The sequence below is a fragment of the Elaeis guineensis genome, chromosome 7, assembly GCF_000442705.2.
Source record: "Elaeis guineensis isolate ETL-2024a chromosome 7, EG11, whole genome shotgun sequence".
In the NCBI taxonomy this organism is placed as follows: domain Eukaryota; kingdom Viridiplantae; phylum Streptophyta; class Magnoliopsida; order Arecales; family Arecaceae; genus Elaeis; species Elaeis guineensis.
The window spans coordinates 88359428-88376549 of NC_025999.2; the positions used below are offsets into that span (position 1 = coordinate 88359428).

The following is a 17122-nucleotide window of genomic DNA, read 5'->3' on the forward strand; positions in this document are numbered from 1 at the left end:
TCTCGTACCAAGTATTGATCACAGATCTCACCATTTTGGGTGTGGTCGAGCCTTTAGGGATAGGTTAGAATCTTATGTCTGTCGTAGGATTCTAAAAATTAAAGTTATAGCTATTTTAATTTTATAATAAAAATCAGACTGTGAATGAAAAAATAATTGAAAAAACTTACAAAGAGCTTCTGACTCTCTGTCATCCACTCCCCTGACCGTCATTGATGGATCCGCTGGTAGATATCGATCCTACCAGGAAGCTCATCACTTTCAGCATCTCTCCGCAATTTGAGAATAATTAATTAAATTTTTTTAAATAGTTAGAGAATTATATACTAATTAAAAATTACTTACCATCTGCTCCATGTGACGAGTGAACGATCTCAAACCCCCATAATGTGGTATGATCTGTCTCGTCTGATTCACGGCGTTCTGGACACATCTTCTTTGTGCAGTTATCAATCAAATTAATAGCTAATAAATTTAATTTAAGAATAAATGATTTAATAATTAAATTTTAAAAAAAATTAGATGTGTAACCTGATATGTCGGATCCTCGTAATGTCGGCATATGACAGTCCAATCATCGATAGTGATACTGTCATAGAGCAGCTGCCGCACTGCCTCCTCCCCACGATCCTGCATCATATGGTACCAATGTTGATGGATGTGGTGGTGATAATCCTTGAAACGCAAAGATAAATAAGCATCCATGGCTCGCCGCACACGATCCTCCTCAAAATCAATAATATCAAAAATATCCTGCCAATAATAAATATTAGAAGAATACCATACTAATTAAATATTCACAGTATAATTTATTTTATCTGTAAGTGGGTGTAGAAAATTTTTCTCTGAGCCGGTACAATGTGGCGCCAATCAAAAGCATCACGGAGGTATAGCTGCGGCATATGATGCCCAGCTCGGTCTGCCACGGCTCGCACCATCCCTAATGGGCCTGGTGTAGTCGGATGGTATCTCGATATGCAGATGCTGTCCCGGGTGATCGCGTCTCTAACACTCTAGAGCGAAGTTCTTCGATGGACCTTGTCCTCCCTCACTACCAATGGAGACTGACCTGAAATAATAATAAATAAATCATTAATATGATAGCTATCCAAATAAAAAAATTAAATTTTATTTATAAAAAATAATAATACCACTCGGATCCACCTCACTCGAATCCGTTTCACTGGGACCTGCTAGTGCAGGACCTTCTGATGACAGAACTGGTGCAGCAATAGAAATCGGTGAAGACGCCTCAGCCTTCGAGGTAGACAGCGAACACGAACGTCGTCGTCTGTCTCCTGATGCCATACCTGTAATTTTGATATATAAATAAATATAATATTAAATAATAATAATAAAACTATAATAGTTGAGCATGTAATAAATATAAAATAAATTTAACCAATAAATATAAAATAAACTATAAGTAGTTGAGTATGCAAAATAATATTAACAAAAAATAATAACATGAAACCTAATCCCGAGGACTCAAAGTTTTTTATTTTTTTCTAAAATATTTTTTACCTAAATTTTATTTTATAATTTTTTATTTTTTTAAAAAATATTTTTTTCTAAATAATTTTTTTCCTAAACGAGCTTCGGACTCGACCTCTCATGGCCCCTACTCCCACGATGCCGACATCGTCACACACCTCGTACCCCTCAGACTGGACCCTCGCAACCCCCGCTCTCACGATGCCGGCGTTGGTGCCGTCATACACCCGTGCCGCCCGAACTTGGCCTCCCACGGCCTCCGCTCCTATGGTGCTAGCACTGTCACAGACCCTGCACCGTCTGGATCAGACCCCGATCTAGATCCCAATCCGAATCAAGATCTCGATTCGGATCCCGACTCGATCCAATTCAGATCGTGATTCATATTTTATTTTTATAAATCAAATAATAAAATATTTAATTAATATTTTTTTTTATTTTTTTTCCTCCTTTCTCTCTTCGCTTCCTCCCTCTCTACTGTGCAAACCCCTCCCCGCCATCGCCCCATCCCTGGCCCCGTCTCCATCACCACCGACCGCCCCTCTCCAGCCCCATCCCCCGCCCATCTCGCCCCCACCCCATCCCGCGTGCCTACGCCCCAGACTCCCTCCCTGCCGGTCGACAACCTCCCCATCGACCGACCCCTCCCCGTCCCGATCTCCGTCGCTGCTGGCCGCCCCTCTCTGGCCCCATCCCGCCCCGCCCCTGTTTGGATCCCGCCCCCTCTCCACTGGCCGACCCACCCCGGCCCCATGGCACCACCGGCGGTCCACGACACCCCCCACCCCCGTGGACAGCTCCGCCCTTCAGTGACTTAATCAACACAAAAAAAAAGGTTTAAAATCTTAGCTCCGGCGTACGGCGGATGGCGAGCAGTGCGGTCAGCGGACGACGACGGTGGAGAGGGGCTCACCAACAGGAAGAGACGGAGGGGAGAGCACGGAGAGAGGAGAGCTTAAGGACAGGAAGAGAGATCAGGGAAAGAAGAGAGGGGGGGATAAGGGTTTCGTGCAAAGAGATGTCGATTTGACGTTGATTGAAAGCAGAAGTATTAGCGACGTAATTCTTCGTTGCTAATAACGTTATTAGCGATGAAAATTAATTTTTATCACTAATAATTCAAAAAAAATTCTTCGATAAAAAAATTTTTCATAAAAAAAATATTTACGATAAAAAAAAATTTCATCATTAACAATGTTATTAGCGACGGAAAAATAATTTTCGTTGTTAATAATTCCTGCAAAAAAATTCTCCATTAAAAAATTTTTTCACCAAAAAAATTATTTGTGATAAAAAAAAAATTTCATCGTTAACTATGTTATTAAAGACGAAAAAATAATTTTCGTCACTAATAATTCTCGTCAAAAAAAAATTACCCACACTTTTTAAAAAATTATTTGCGATGAAAATGAAATATTTCATTGTTAATTATCTTATTAGCAATGAAAAATAATTTTCATTGCTAATAATTTCTATCAAAAAATAAAAAATTATTGATGATGAAAAAGATTGGTCGTCAATAATGTTATTAGCAATGAAAACTAAAATTTGGTCGCTAGTTAGAGAATACCTGCTCAAGAGTATGTCAATCTTAGGATAAATCTTGAATTGGATAACAATAATAAGAGTCAGCTGGTTAGAGAATATCTGTGATAAACAATTATCGCATACCAATGAAGACCATGAATGTACTCTTAAAAAATAATACTGAAGAATCCAGCAAAGACCTTCCGCATACAGTTTAGAAGTAAATTACACATTTTAGTCTATCGAACAGTTGATAAAGTTTTGTTCTTTGTACAGTTGGAAGCTGATATTTTTTCTAAATCAAGTTTCTTGTATTTAATTTTTTGAGATGGTTTGCTCCTGAATCTTATAGACGGTTGATTCGGTTATGGGTGAAGAATTTTGTTGTATCATCCAACAAAGTCTAGATACTAAGAGAATAATTCTTTTTCAGTATCAGAAGTTATTTTTTTTAATTTATAATTTTTTAATTATAAATGATGAAATTATTTAATTGTAAATAATGAAGTATTAGCAATGAAAATTTTTATTATAAATAATTGAGATCTAGTATCGTGTTTTAACGTATAAAAATCAAGTACCATATGAATAGCCTTTTGTAAATCATGTTTTAATGTATAAAGATCCAGTATCATCTCTTTTTTATGTTTTTGGACAGATACAAGGTCTTTGTATCTTGTGACTTCTGGTCAGTCCATAAAACCAACAACCTATGCAAAATTGAGCAATAAGACAGATTCAGAAAAATTTAGAGATGAAAATATTGTCGCAAATAATGATCAATTTTTGATTTTTTCATCGTAAATAATAGACTATTTATGATGAAAAATATGTTTTCATCGTAAACACTGAGTTATTTATCACGTAATATTTTCATCGTAAATAATCTGTAATTTTTATATTTTTTAAATTTTTTTTAAATTTGATTCTGAAAATATTTTCATCATAAATAATTGACTATTTACGATAGAAAAAAATTTTGTCACTAAAATCTATAATTTTAAATTTTTTATTTTTTTAATATATTAACGACGAAATTTTTCATCATAAATAGATGAGTATTTGTGACGAAAAGTCACTTTTCATCGTAAATACTCAATTATTTATCATGTAAAAATTTTATTATAAATGATTTATAATTTTTAAATTCTTAAATTTTTTTATTTTTTTAAATATTAGCGATGTAAATTTTTCATCGTAAATAGTAGTGTATTGGTGACGAAAGGACTTTTCGTTGTAAATAGTAGAAGAGTATTGGTGACGGAAAGGGCTTTTCATCGTAAATACTCTACTATTTACAATAAAAATTTTTGTCATTAATAATATATAATTTTTGAATTTTTTATTTTTTTCATGTATTAGCGATAAAAAATTTTCATCCTAAATAGTAGAGTATTTGTGACAAAACGTCAATTTCTATCGCAAATACTCAATTATTTATGACATAATATTTTCATCGCTAATAATCTAAAATTTTTAAATTTTTAAAATTTTTTATTTTTTACAAATATTAGTGATAAAATTTTTTTATCATAAATAATTCATATTTATGATGAAAATTAATTTTTCATCATAAATACTCAATTATTTACGATGTAATATTTTCATCGTAAATAAATATGTAATTTTTAAACTTTTAAATTTTTTACTTTTTACATATATTAGCGACGAAAAATTTTTATCATAAATAGTGAAGTATTTACGATGAAAATCAGCTTTTCATTGCAAATACTCTACTATTTACGATAAAAAATTTTCGTCACTAATAATACATAATTTTTAAATTTATAAATTTTTTTATTTTTTTGATGTATTAGCGATGAAAATTTTTATTGTAAATAATAGACTATTTGCAATGAAAAGCTAATTTCATCATAAATATTCTACTATTTATGATGAAAATTTTTATTGCTAATAATCTATAATTTTTAAATTTTTTAAATTTTTTATTTTTTTATATATTAGCGACAAAATATTTTCATCATAAATAGTAGAGTATTTACGATGAAAAATTAATTTTTATCATAAATACTCGACTATTTATGATGAAAATTTTTCATCGCTAATAATATATAATTTTTAAATTTTTAAAATTTTTTATTTTTTTAATATTAGCGATGAAAATTTTTCATCCTAAATAGTAGAGTATTTGTGACAGAAAGTGACTTTTCATCGCAAATACTCTACTATTTATGATGAAAATTTTTCATCGTTAATAATCTATAAGTTTTAAAATTTTAAAATTTTTTATTTTTTATATATTAACGATGAAAATTTTATGTCATAAATAATTTGTATTTGCAATGAAAATTTACTTTCTGTCGCAAATACTCTATTATTTACAATGAAAATATTTTCAGCCTTAATATTTAAAAATTTAAAATTAAAATAAATATTTTATTATTTATGATGAAAATAATCATCGTAAATAATTAGTATTTACGATGAAATTTTTTTTCCATCGCTAATATGATACTATTTGCGAAGAAAAAAAATTTTATCGTAAATAATTTATTATTGATGATGAATTTATTTTTCATCGTAAATACTTTTATTGCTGATGAAAAAATTTTCATCACAAATAATTTCTTCGTAAAAACTCTCTTTTCTTATAGTGTCACTCGGATCGTCAAGTCATATTCGGCATTATTTCTTGTGATCAAACACCAAATTGGATCCTCGTAATTGTCTATGCTAGCACTCAGTCTTCAAAGAAGGAGATTTTGGGATCAAGCTGAATCTGTTCTTTCTCTAGATCTTTCTCTGCTGTTAATAGGGGATTTCAACTGCATTACTAGTGCTGCTGATAAGAAAGGGGGAAAAGTCTTCACCCTTCATTGTGACATTAAAGAGTTTAAATCTTTTCTCATGAGAACCAGTCTTGTTGGTATGGGTTTTATTGGGCCTAAATATATTTGGTGTAATAACATGTTGGGCTTGGTTCATATCTGGGAGCGTATTGACCAGGGGTTTGCTTTGGATGGTTGGCTTAATATTTATCCTGAAGCTAAAATTTCTCATCTTCCTAGGTTCACTTTCGATCACTGTTTGATTTTGACCAAGTTCTCTGATTCTCAAGAGAAAACAAATATCCCTTTCCAATTTGAGAAGATCTAGATGTATATCGATGGCTTCTATGAAACTATCCATGAAGCTTGGATGTATGCTAGTAATCATTCACCAGGTCTTAGGCTTTCTATGCTTCTTCAAAATACTCGAAGAGCTATCATTAGATGGAAGCATAATGTGGGCAACATCTTTGTCAAAGGATAGCGTCTGTATAAAAATATCACCGGTCTCCAACTTCTTGAATCTCAACAAAATGGCCTCACTGATCAACAACATTTCCAACTTTTCTACTCTTTTAGTGAATATAATAAAAACCTACATATGCAAGAAGCCTTTTGGAGGCAAAAATCTAGAGCAATTTGGTTGAAAGAAGAGGATGCCAATACTACTTTTTTTCATAGATCTACTATCTTGAGGAGAAGAAAAAATAAAATCTATATTCTGCTAAGAGATAATGGTGATAGGGTTGACCAGCCTACTGACATTCATGATTTGCTCCTCTCTCATTTTCAGCTTAGATGGATTGTACAGTCTAATATTGAGGCCATGGACTTTCCTATCTTGTCCTCTTCCGTCATTGATGAACAAAACCTCAATCTTATAAAAGATGTTTCTATTGTTGAGATTGAGAATGCCTATGGAGTATGAACCCGGACAAAGCCCGGGGTCAGATGGCTTCCCTACACTCTTCTTCCAAACTTTCTGGCAGATCATTAAGGATGATGTGGTTTCTGCTATTCAGTATTTCTTTGCTCATGCTGTGATGGCTAATTAGTGGAGGAATACTTACATTACTTTGATTCTTAAGAATTCAAACCTGACGAGGGCTACTAATTATCAGGCTATTAGCTTGTGCAACTCAATTTATAAAATTGTGGCAAAAATTCTTGCTGAAAGGCTTAAGCCTCTTCTTCCATCTTTAATTTCTATTAAGCAAGGGGCTTTTATTTTTTATCGTAATATCTCTAATAATTTTCTTTTAGCTAAGAAGATTATGCACTCTTTGAACAGGGTGGTACCTTCAAAGAGTTTGGTTTTGATGAAAGTTGACATGAAAAAAATTTTTTGATCGGATTCATTGGCCCTTTCTCTTTGCTATGCTGGCCAGTTTGGAATCAGTCCTACTTTTATAAGTTGGATTCGAGCCTTTATTGCCAACCCAAATTTTGCCTCGTTGATTAATGGTTCTCTTTTCTATGATTTTCTGTTTTACATAGACTGCGTCAGGGCTGCTCCTGTCATCTTACTTGTTTGTTATGAGTACGGAAGACCTATCCTCTCTCATTTAATGTGCCATATCTAATCATCTGAGAGTGTATAAGTTTCTTAGAGGAGGACTAATGGTCTCCCATATTTTTTTTGCTGATGACTGTTTGTTCGTTATTGAAGCAACTACTAGGGATGTGGGGTGCCTAAAAGCTATAATTGACGCGTAATGTTCCCCCTCTGGCCAAACAATTAATTTGACTAAATCTCGTATCACCTACAGCCCAAAGACCCCCAACTCTATCAAAGCTCATATTCGGCATATTCTTTCAGTTAGACTGGTCCATGGTACCTGGATATATTTGGGGCTTTCTTTCTCCCCCAGCTGCTGAGTGCCGGCGATTTTGCTTTTCTTCAGGGGAACATGACCCAGAAAATATCTTCTTGGAAATGGAAAGCCCTTTCTTTAGCTGGAAGGGTGACTTTATTGCAATCAGTGCTTTCTTCAATTCCTCTTTATACGCTCTCGTCTTCCGGTTCCTAAGAGTATTCTCCATAGACTGGAAAAGGAATAGCGGGCTTTTCTCTGGGACGATCCCTGTTGATTGTAGAGGAACGCATCTAGTTGCTTGGAGCAAAGTTTGTATTTCTAAGCAAAATGGAGGGCTGGGCATTGTCTCTCTTGATATTAGACAGGAATCCTTCTTCTGCAAACTTGCTGCTCCGATTGCCCTCAATCCCACTTCTCTTTAGGCCATGGTGGTTAAAGCCAAACATCCATTTTCTGGTTCCTGGTACTCTTACACTAAGCCGAGACACACTTCCTTAATCTGGGCCAAAATTTGTGGTGCAGCTGCTCTTATTAAATATAGTTTCATTTGGCAAATCGGAAATGGCCGATCTATCAGTATACTTGAGGATCCATGGCTTACTAGCATTCCTCTTAATGCTTGGCCAACTTTTATTAATGTTGCTTCACCTTTGGCTCAGCTCTCGGTTGCTGATCTAATCGCCCCGAGTCGGATGTGGGATGAACCAAAAATCGATGAGTTCTTTCCTCCTGACATGATAAGCCATATTTTTAAAATCCCAATCGCTATTAATACAGGCTCTGATCAGATTACACTGGGTTCTACCAACTCTATAATTACTTCTCTTAAGGATCTTTACCCACTGGTTGCTCCATCTCATCACTTGGGTGTGGACACTTCCTTTAACTGGATTTGGCTCCTTCATATGCCTATGAGAATTAAGTATTTTTGGAGGAAGGTGATTTGGCAAGCCTTACCCTGACAAAGTTTTTGAAACCTCACGAGGCATCCTAGATGTTTCCCATTCTTACTGTGATCTCTGTGAAGATACTATGGAGGACATTGCCCATGCTTTGTTTGACTGCCCTTTTGCTGTAAGCTGTTGGGAGCAATTCAATATAACTGTTGCTGATAACACTAGTCCTGTTTCTTTTTGCCATTTGATCACTCTTATGCATTCTTCGGCTTCAAATAAACTCAAAGCTCTATGGGCTATTCTAACATGGCAGATCTGGAATGCAAGAAATTACCGTATTTTCAATGGTTCTGTTGCTACCCCTGCCCAGATTGTTCGCAGCATTTACTCTTTATCTTATTCCCGATATCTCTGCTTGCTCTGCTTCCACCGGTCAGGTTCAGTGGAGGTATTGGTGTAGCTCACAACTATCCAGTTCTACTGGCAGTAAGTCGATCACCCATAGTCCCTGGCTACGCCCTCCCTCAAGATGCCTTCAGGTGAATTTTGATGCAGCGGTAAATGATGGTAAGGTTGCCTGTGCCTGTATTATCAGGGATGTTGGGGGTTTTCTACTTGTCCTGGGGACCAGAGCCTTACATTCTTCTTCTGTTTTTTATGCCGAATTAATGGCTGCATGGATCGGTATGTTGGTTGCTGTTACTTATCTTAAAGCTTCTAATATTTGGTTAGACGGTGATTCAAAGCAGGTTGTTTCTTTCATTAAAAACTCTTCACTGAGTGCTGCAAATAATCTACCAATTTTAAATGATATTCTCATCTGGGCAGCTTCTTGTTCTAACTTTACAGTTGCACCCCCAGAGGAGCAAACCAGGCCTGATTTCATTGCCAAGGCAGCCCTTAATGACCTACAGGCTGACATTTCTCACATAGTTTCAAACCCCTCTTTCCAATCTATTCTACAGGCTGATATCTCAGGAAACAATGCATTGAGGAAGGAACAGCATGTTTTGGGGAAAGTATTTAGCAGTGTTTTTTAGCGTCAATTTTCTTCCCAATTGCCTTCTGCAATCTGCCCCTTTACAAGGAATGGGCTTAATAGGGAATGTTTTCATCAAGAAATGGCCTTTTCATCCTTCGCTTTTCAGCATCATATGGTTTGGCATTCGTCTTCTGCTGTCATCTCCCCAACAAGGAATGTTTTTTGCTGGGCACCATCTTCATCGAGAGCCCCTCTCTGATGCCTCCTGTATTGAGTTCTCAATTTTGTTGCTGTTTATTATATTTTACTTTACGGATATTTATATCGCTCTGCTGCTACTATGTTGAACTATTATATTTCCTCTATTATGTTTAATGCAAGCTGTGCTCCTTCAATTTACCAAAAAACTACCTTGCTCGGACGACGACCATCGTGGGACGGAGACGGTATCTTGCGTGCGAACGAATGGCACATTTTTTTTGTTTTCCTGCACGTACGTGCCATTTACTTCACGATCTGTGCAGCGGGTGATTCAAAGCGTTCGGATTGCTCTGAGAGCTGTGCGGAGCGCCATCCAACGGTCCAACAGAAGATAATTCATTGTTCCACGCCAAAGACACTACCCGAGCCCCATTAGAAGTCAACAGAAGTGGAGGGGTAAACGCCTCGTCTCCGTCTACGGCTTACCTTCCTAAGACGGCAGTGTTGAGAAGTGTCTCGTCTCGGCCTCGTATCGCTAATCTTCTTCGCCCTTCTATATAAACAAATAAAATTAACCACAGAGACCGGGAAATTTCTCGACTATCGAAAGTGAGGAAGCAATGGGGGAGCACTTGCTTGGGCTTCTAAAAGTGCGGGTGCTGAGAGGGGCGAACCTCGCCTTCCGGGACGTCCGGAGCAGCGACCCCTTTGTCGTCCTCCTGATGGGCAACCAGGTTGCTCCCTCAACCAATTCCTTTCCCCGCGATATCTCTCTCCTCTTTTTGTGTTTTTCCTGATCTTCAGTATGTTTCTCGTAAATTTCTCAGTTTTTCGTCTTGTGATTTTGCGATCGCTTTTCTTTTAAGAGACGACCAGAAATGGCGAATTAACCAAATAGATTGGCTCAACTTGAGAGTCATGGTTCTATATTTTAACCAAAACACTCTTGTCCCCCTTGATTTTGTCTCTCATTAACTCCTTCCGATTCGTTAAGATAGCTAGTTAGGATGAATAATCTGGGGATATGAAGTTGGGAAGAAAGATAAATTTGGGGTTTCACTTGATTTCCATGTGGACTATACAGTGCAACGGATATAGAAGTTGCAAAAATAGTTTTTGAGTTTCTTATTGTTTTAGTGCATGTAATATTGCAGAGTGATTTCATGATCTCTATAATTGTGAGTTGGGGTTTTTATTAAAAAAGGTGCGGTGTAGGAAAATGAGAAAATGTGACTAATGTTTTCCATAATTGCTTTCTGTAATGGAATATGCTTCATTATTCTCAGAGAAGTGTTTCATCAAGCTCTTCACTTAGGAAGTAAAGGACACATATAAGCAAAGGTGGTTAGGTATTTGCAAGATTCCTGAAACTATGGTATCAAGATACAACTCCTGCACCGAGAAAACTAGAACAAAGTGATTTGAAATTCATCTCTCCAATTAGAAGAGGAGAAAGAAGCAGACACTAAATACATGGTGGATCACATGCACATGGGGATCCTGGAGAAGGAAAGGGTAAATTGCTTGTGTTTGTCAGCTTTTTTGACTGTTGGATCCTAATCATTAAGTAAGAATAGGATCTTGCTTGCATATCAAAATTCCCTTACTAAGTTGCAAAATCCACTGGTTAAGGACATGATGCCTATTCCCTTAAATCATCTCTGCAACTAGAACTTCCAGTGCATAATGTAAACCATTTGGATTTGCATAGTTGCTATTAAAACAGGTAGCGTTGCAATAGAAAATGATGTTTTGGTAGACATATCGTACTCTGTTAATATATCATAAAGTTTTTTTCATGTTCAAACATCAGGTCCCCATTAGTAGATGAGGTTAATTGAAAATCAATATAGCAAAAATCAATACATATAGCAGGCCTTCTATGAATGTTCAGCTTTGAGAGTAGTAGATGCTAGATAATCAAAGAGATGCCAATCATTTCCAATTTAAGATGCCATCTTTGTTATAATTTGATAATTGTTATTTAATTTGAAGACAAGCTGTAAAACATAATGCAGTCTTATTTCCACTAAAGGGGAATCTTATTCATGATTAATGGCAGATCAATTTGGTGAAAAAGTTCTGCTTATCCAAAGAATATTCATCCTTTTCTCCCTTCTTCTTTTGTTGAGATCTACACTGGAAATATACTTTACAAAATTGCTGGTGAACATTTCAAACAATCAAGTAATTTAAGAACATCTGTGGTCAAGAGCAAGAGCACTTGTCTAGAGAAGGTAATCATGGAAGACAATGACTGAGATCTTAATAAATGCAGGTGGTGCTTGTTCATAGAGAAAATTTATGTAGTAGTAACTATGAAGGGAGAATAATAATTGTACCTTCTTTCCAAATCAATGTTTTGAGTTTTTTAAAATCTATTACCTGATTGATGGAGATAGGAAGAGGTTTGAATGGTATCAGGAGTTTACTTCTGGATTTGAAATCTAGAAGAAGAAATGGAAAGGAAGAACATAGAAGGAAAATTTGATAGCCGTAACAAGTGAAAGGACACATTTAAGACAAAACACTTAAAAAAGGGTTTGGTTGTACTTTTTTGTGCGAAAGAATGATTGATCTTCTTTTGCAACATCAACTATTGGATGGTGCTCCACATAGATCTCAAAGCACTCTGAACAACTTCAATCATCTGTTTGCACAGATCTCAAAGTGAGCATAGCACAATCCAATGTTGGATGTGCATGAAAAAAAAAGGTGAATCATTCTTTCGTGCGAAAGATACAACCCCTGCCGCTTAAAAATATCTTATATTGTTATATAGCCTATCTTTTTTCTATTTTTCTTTTTTTTACAATGATGCTCCTCTTGCAAGATTTTTAACTAATGGTGCTAATAAATAACCATTTTACATGTAAAAAAATACTATTGCCATTTTATATTAATATCCCAAAAAAATTAACATTCTGTTTATGTTATAAGAAGCTATATTTTTGCACAAATTTTTTAGAGATATTAATGTGAAAGAATAATAAAATCACTTTAACAATTATGCAGTAATACCATCAGCTATGAACCTAACTAAAGGGATATCGTGGCAAAAACAGGATGATTTGAAAGGTATATAAAACAGGATGATTTGAAAGGTATATATGCAAGCGGTAATTTTTGAAGAATAAATATGCTATAAGTTATATTTGCAAAGGATATTTGCAAAAACTGCTAAATTTATTAATAAGTGACTCAAGAAAAATATACAAAAAAGGATCAAGACAAAAATGACAGATTCTGTTAAGGATCAAAGATATCTTTGAGGACATGAAGTTGTGACCAATTTGGAGGAAGCGAGAAAAGAAAAGTTAGTCGATAACAAGTCAAAAGTATATGAAATTGGAACAAGATACACAAACTAAACAAGATAATCTGGACCATGAAGTTCCTTACAATTCTTGTTATGAATGAAAATGAAAGAGATAATGTGGACGGTAGAACTTCATGTCAACTCCTTCTATGGATGGTACACTGTATAACTATTGTCTATATGTTACAAAAAAGTCATCATATTCAAAATAAAGCACTCTTAGTATTTCTGGTATGCTTTACTCCTGCAACCCCCCTTCCTTCTCCCTTCACTCAGTCTAGATGCTTTTATCATGAAATCTGACATATGAATTCCATACAGTTTTCTTCCCATTTAACTTCAGTTTCTTGGGACTCATATTTGATTTAGATCGAAATCCGCCAGGAGATGGCTCTCTTGCCTTGTCAGGCAACTGTGTTAGAAATTCAAATATTCTTTTTTCTAGGAAATATTTGATTTGTATCTAATAGCTCTTGTTGCATGTCAGTGTCCGTTGTTGTGAGTTGTATGCAGGAATAGTGCCTCAAATAATCAATGCTATTCATGACATGGGAGGCAGTTGTTAGTTATTTTTAAGAGTATTGGATTAACATCAAGTTTTTGCTTCTAGAAAGTCGTACTCATTGTTCTTACACAGACACAAATATGCTTGTAAGAAGAATGCCCTAAGTCATCAACGCTATACATATCATGCAAGGTGATTCTTTGTCATTTTTAAGAAATCTGGGAAAGTGATATTTTTGATAAAGATCAAGCTTTCACTTTTAAAAAGTGGTAGTCTTTGTTCTTGCATGCACTCATTCAGGTATTGTCTTATTAAGCATTCATTACCAATATAAAATGTTGTAATATATCAGACTTCATAGAGATTTATTTCCACTTGTTTTCTACTTTTATCAAGACTATAACAGTTTTTATATTTTTGTTCACAGTTATCAAAACATAATTCTTTAATCAGTTCTGACTTTTTACTGGTAGCTGTATTTCTACTTATAGTTTTATTTTTCCCTTGTCTTCTACAGAAACTGAAGACCCCTGTGATAAAAAATTGTGTCAATCCAGTGTGGAATGAACAGTTAACTCTTTCTGTTGAAGATCCTACTCTTCCAGTCAGGCTTGTATGTACTTTTCCTATCTAATACTGCTAGTCACTGTTTATATTGTGAGGAGGATAGTTTGTGAATGATGCGGGCATGAAAGTGTTGGAATACTTTCATTGTCATGTGATTGTGACATCAGAAGTTATTTTTTGATGAAGATCTTCATATTTTAGATATATGGAATGAATTATTATGTACTTGGTTTTTGAGGAAGTATGTCATCGTGACTGAAGTGGATCTTGGTTGTGTAGATAGTGGTTCTCATATCTAAGATTGGGTGGTTGCACACAAATCCAGCAGTCACCAGTCCAACAATATTTGATATATCTTTGGCCTGTGGCAAGAGTAATATCAATTGTATGATATGGCAATGGCATCCATTTCTAGTTGCCAACTTTTGGATCTGCTTATTCATAATAGTGAAGATGATTTGACTTCTATTTTTCTCTCTGCTAACTCAGGAGTGTAGCCTTTATTTATTAGATCATGGATTAGATATTCTTACCTCAAACATTATTGTTGAGCATTCAGTAGGTTATAAACTACACCTTGTGAAACAGAGGTACAAATCGTTGGTAGTCACTTAGAATACTGTGTTGAAGTTGTGATATTTTGATCCAAAAAATAAAGAATTATATCGACTTATGTATTATATCAACTTATGTAGGTTAATATACATAAATATCCGGAAGAAGTGAACGGATTAAAGTTTGGCATTTTCCATTGGTTTTACATATTGTATTTGCTATTTGGATGATCAGTGTCTGTTAAAAGCTTTGATTCTTCACTCCCTTATAGTCTAGAATTTCTTGCAAGCAAATAAATGCTGATTTTTTCATCAAGGCCTTTTAGACTTGAAGTATTCTCATTTAAGGAGCTTTTTTCTGTTTTTGATTTGGTTGGAGCTCGGAAGTTTCAACAACTACGAGGATTCATGTAGGTCCCTGCTGCTTGTTGCAACTTGTTTGTGTCTCTAGCATTTTATAAATGATTTCTTCCATTTACAGGGGTATAATGCTGTTTTGACTATGCCTTATTTTGCATTTTTGCAGATATTTGAGGTTTTTATGACTGGCTGATATGGGAAGCACGGTATCATGCACTATTATTAACAAAGGGTATCAAATGGTATGCTTTGGCATGGCTGACATACCTTGGTGTGGCCATTCTGGTGTACATTCGATACCTTTGTGGCTACAATGTGCCATACAGCACATCCCATAAGAGGCAGCTTGTCGTAAAAACCTTAAACATTTAAAACAAGGTCTAGTGGAAATAGTTTAGCACCTAGGTAAATGGAAGAAATCATTTATAAAATGCCAGGGTCAAACAAGTTGCAAAATGTAGTAGGGGTTGACACGAATATTTGTGGCTGTTTACACGTAAAAATCTTCATATTCAAGCATCGACAAAAATCTAGGCAAATACATAATATTTAATGAGAAATCTTGTTAATGGTGATATCGATAACAATTTGCTATTGGTGATGCTTAATATCGCTGTTAAAATGCATTCTCTCTCCAATATTTCCTACTTTAAATTTATGCCCAAGTCCTGATCCTTGCATCATATGAATAAATCTTCATTGCTTCTTTATCATTCTCTTGGCAGAGATTTTTCCACATTCCTTGAGTAGAAAACTGTTATTGACACCAGTTGCTTGAATATAGAATTACATGCTGTTAGATAAAATAGCTAATTTAATTTCCAGAAGAAAAAAATTTAATTTCTGATCCATATTTTCCTTAATTCATCCAAGTAAGATTAAGTGTTGCCATCCAGTTTATTTGGCGGTACGTGTTGGGAGTTGGACCAAGCCATATACCATTTCAATTTGATTGTCCTCTGGTTTTGCCGGTATTAATTCAATAAGGCAGAAGACAAAATATTTCTCTAATCTCATTAGGGAGGTGAAATTGAAACTTATTTGCTGGCTGGATCTCTTAGCTTAAAAAAGGCCGAAGTGGGATGTCATTGATCTCTCTCTCTCTCTCTCTCTCTCTCTCTCTCTCTTTCTCTCTCTCTCTCTCTCTCTGTGTTTTAATTCTCAAAACAGCAAATCAGATCAGGGCATGCATAATGTTTTATGGTGATACTCCTGTGTGTTTGCCCAATATATGTGTCCTTATTTTTATGTTATTTTCCTACTGTTATAACGAATGTGATCATTGCTTTCATGATATGAATTATTAAAAGTTATCATCCCTCATATTCTTCTGGTGTGATCCAGGAAGTGTATGATAAGGACACATTCACCCTTGATGATCCCATGGGGAATGCAGAGTTTGACATCCAACCAATAATAGAGGCCGGAAAGATGAATCCAGAAGGTCTTCCAAATGGCACCATTATAACTCAGGTGGTACCGAATAGGCAAAATTGCATCGCTAAAGAGAGTCCCATCTACTGGTCTGATGGAGAGGTTGTTCAAGATCTGGTCCTCAGACTCAGAGATGTAGAATGTGGTGAAGTTGAGTTGCAGCTGGAATGGAACAGTGTTCCAGGTGCCGGGGGCATATAAATTTCTATCAGATACTGGGAGAAAATGTAATGTTATGAATGGCCTTAGCCTTAACTTCTTTAGAACATCTTGAACAAACTTATATATGGGATGTCTTTTCTGTGTATATATGATAGCAGCATTAGATGCACTAGTAGGTGACATCTGACTCGTATATATCTAGTCATGGGTACTGAAATTCTGTGTATGTAAGCTCTGGTGGAATCCAACTCGTTTTGTATAGCCCTTTTTCTTTTGCCCCCTCATTTTCTCCTCAACTTGCATTAAACTCTCTTTTAATTTGAAACACGGTGTTGACTATTGGGCAGGGTGTTTTTAGTTATCAGTGGCATGTCATATGCTGAGAAAGTAGATCATCTACAAAGTATCATCATATACAGCAAAGAGCTAAGGTTTATAACTCAGCTTTCCAAATTTCATCGCACAGGCCACTCAAGCATGTGAGAATTGAGACAAGCAGATTCAAATGTGATTAA

At 35.4% G+C, this 17122-nt stretch overlaps 2 protein-coding genes across 2 annotated transcripts; both read left to right on the forward strand.

The window, feature by feature from the left end:
• Window positions 1-8659: 8659 nt before the first annotated feature.
• LOC140859352 (uncharacterized) lies at window positions 8660-9563 on the forward strand. Its single transcript, XM_073261003.1, has 2 exons — window positions 8660-8971; window positions 9063-9563. The coding sequence occupies exons 1-2, from the start codon at window positions 8660-8662 to the stop codon at window positions 9561-9563; spliced, it is 813 nt and encodes a 270-aa protein (XP_073117104.1).
• A 567-nt stretch (window positions 9564-10130) lies between these two features.
• Window positions 10131-16868, forward strand: LOC105048745 (GTPase activating protein 1). Its single transcript, XM_010928181.4, has 3 exons — window positions 10131-10440; window positions 14048-14143; window positions 16356-16868. The coding sequence occupies exons 1-3, from the start codon at window positions 10327-10329 to the stop codon at window positions 16644-16646; spliced, it is 501 nt and encodes a 166-aa protein (XP_010926483.1). The 5' UTR covers window positions 10131-10326; the 3' UTR covers window positions 16647-16868.
• Window positions 16869-17122: the final 254 nt, after the last annotated feature.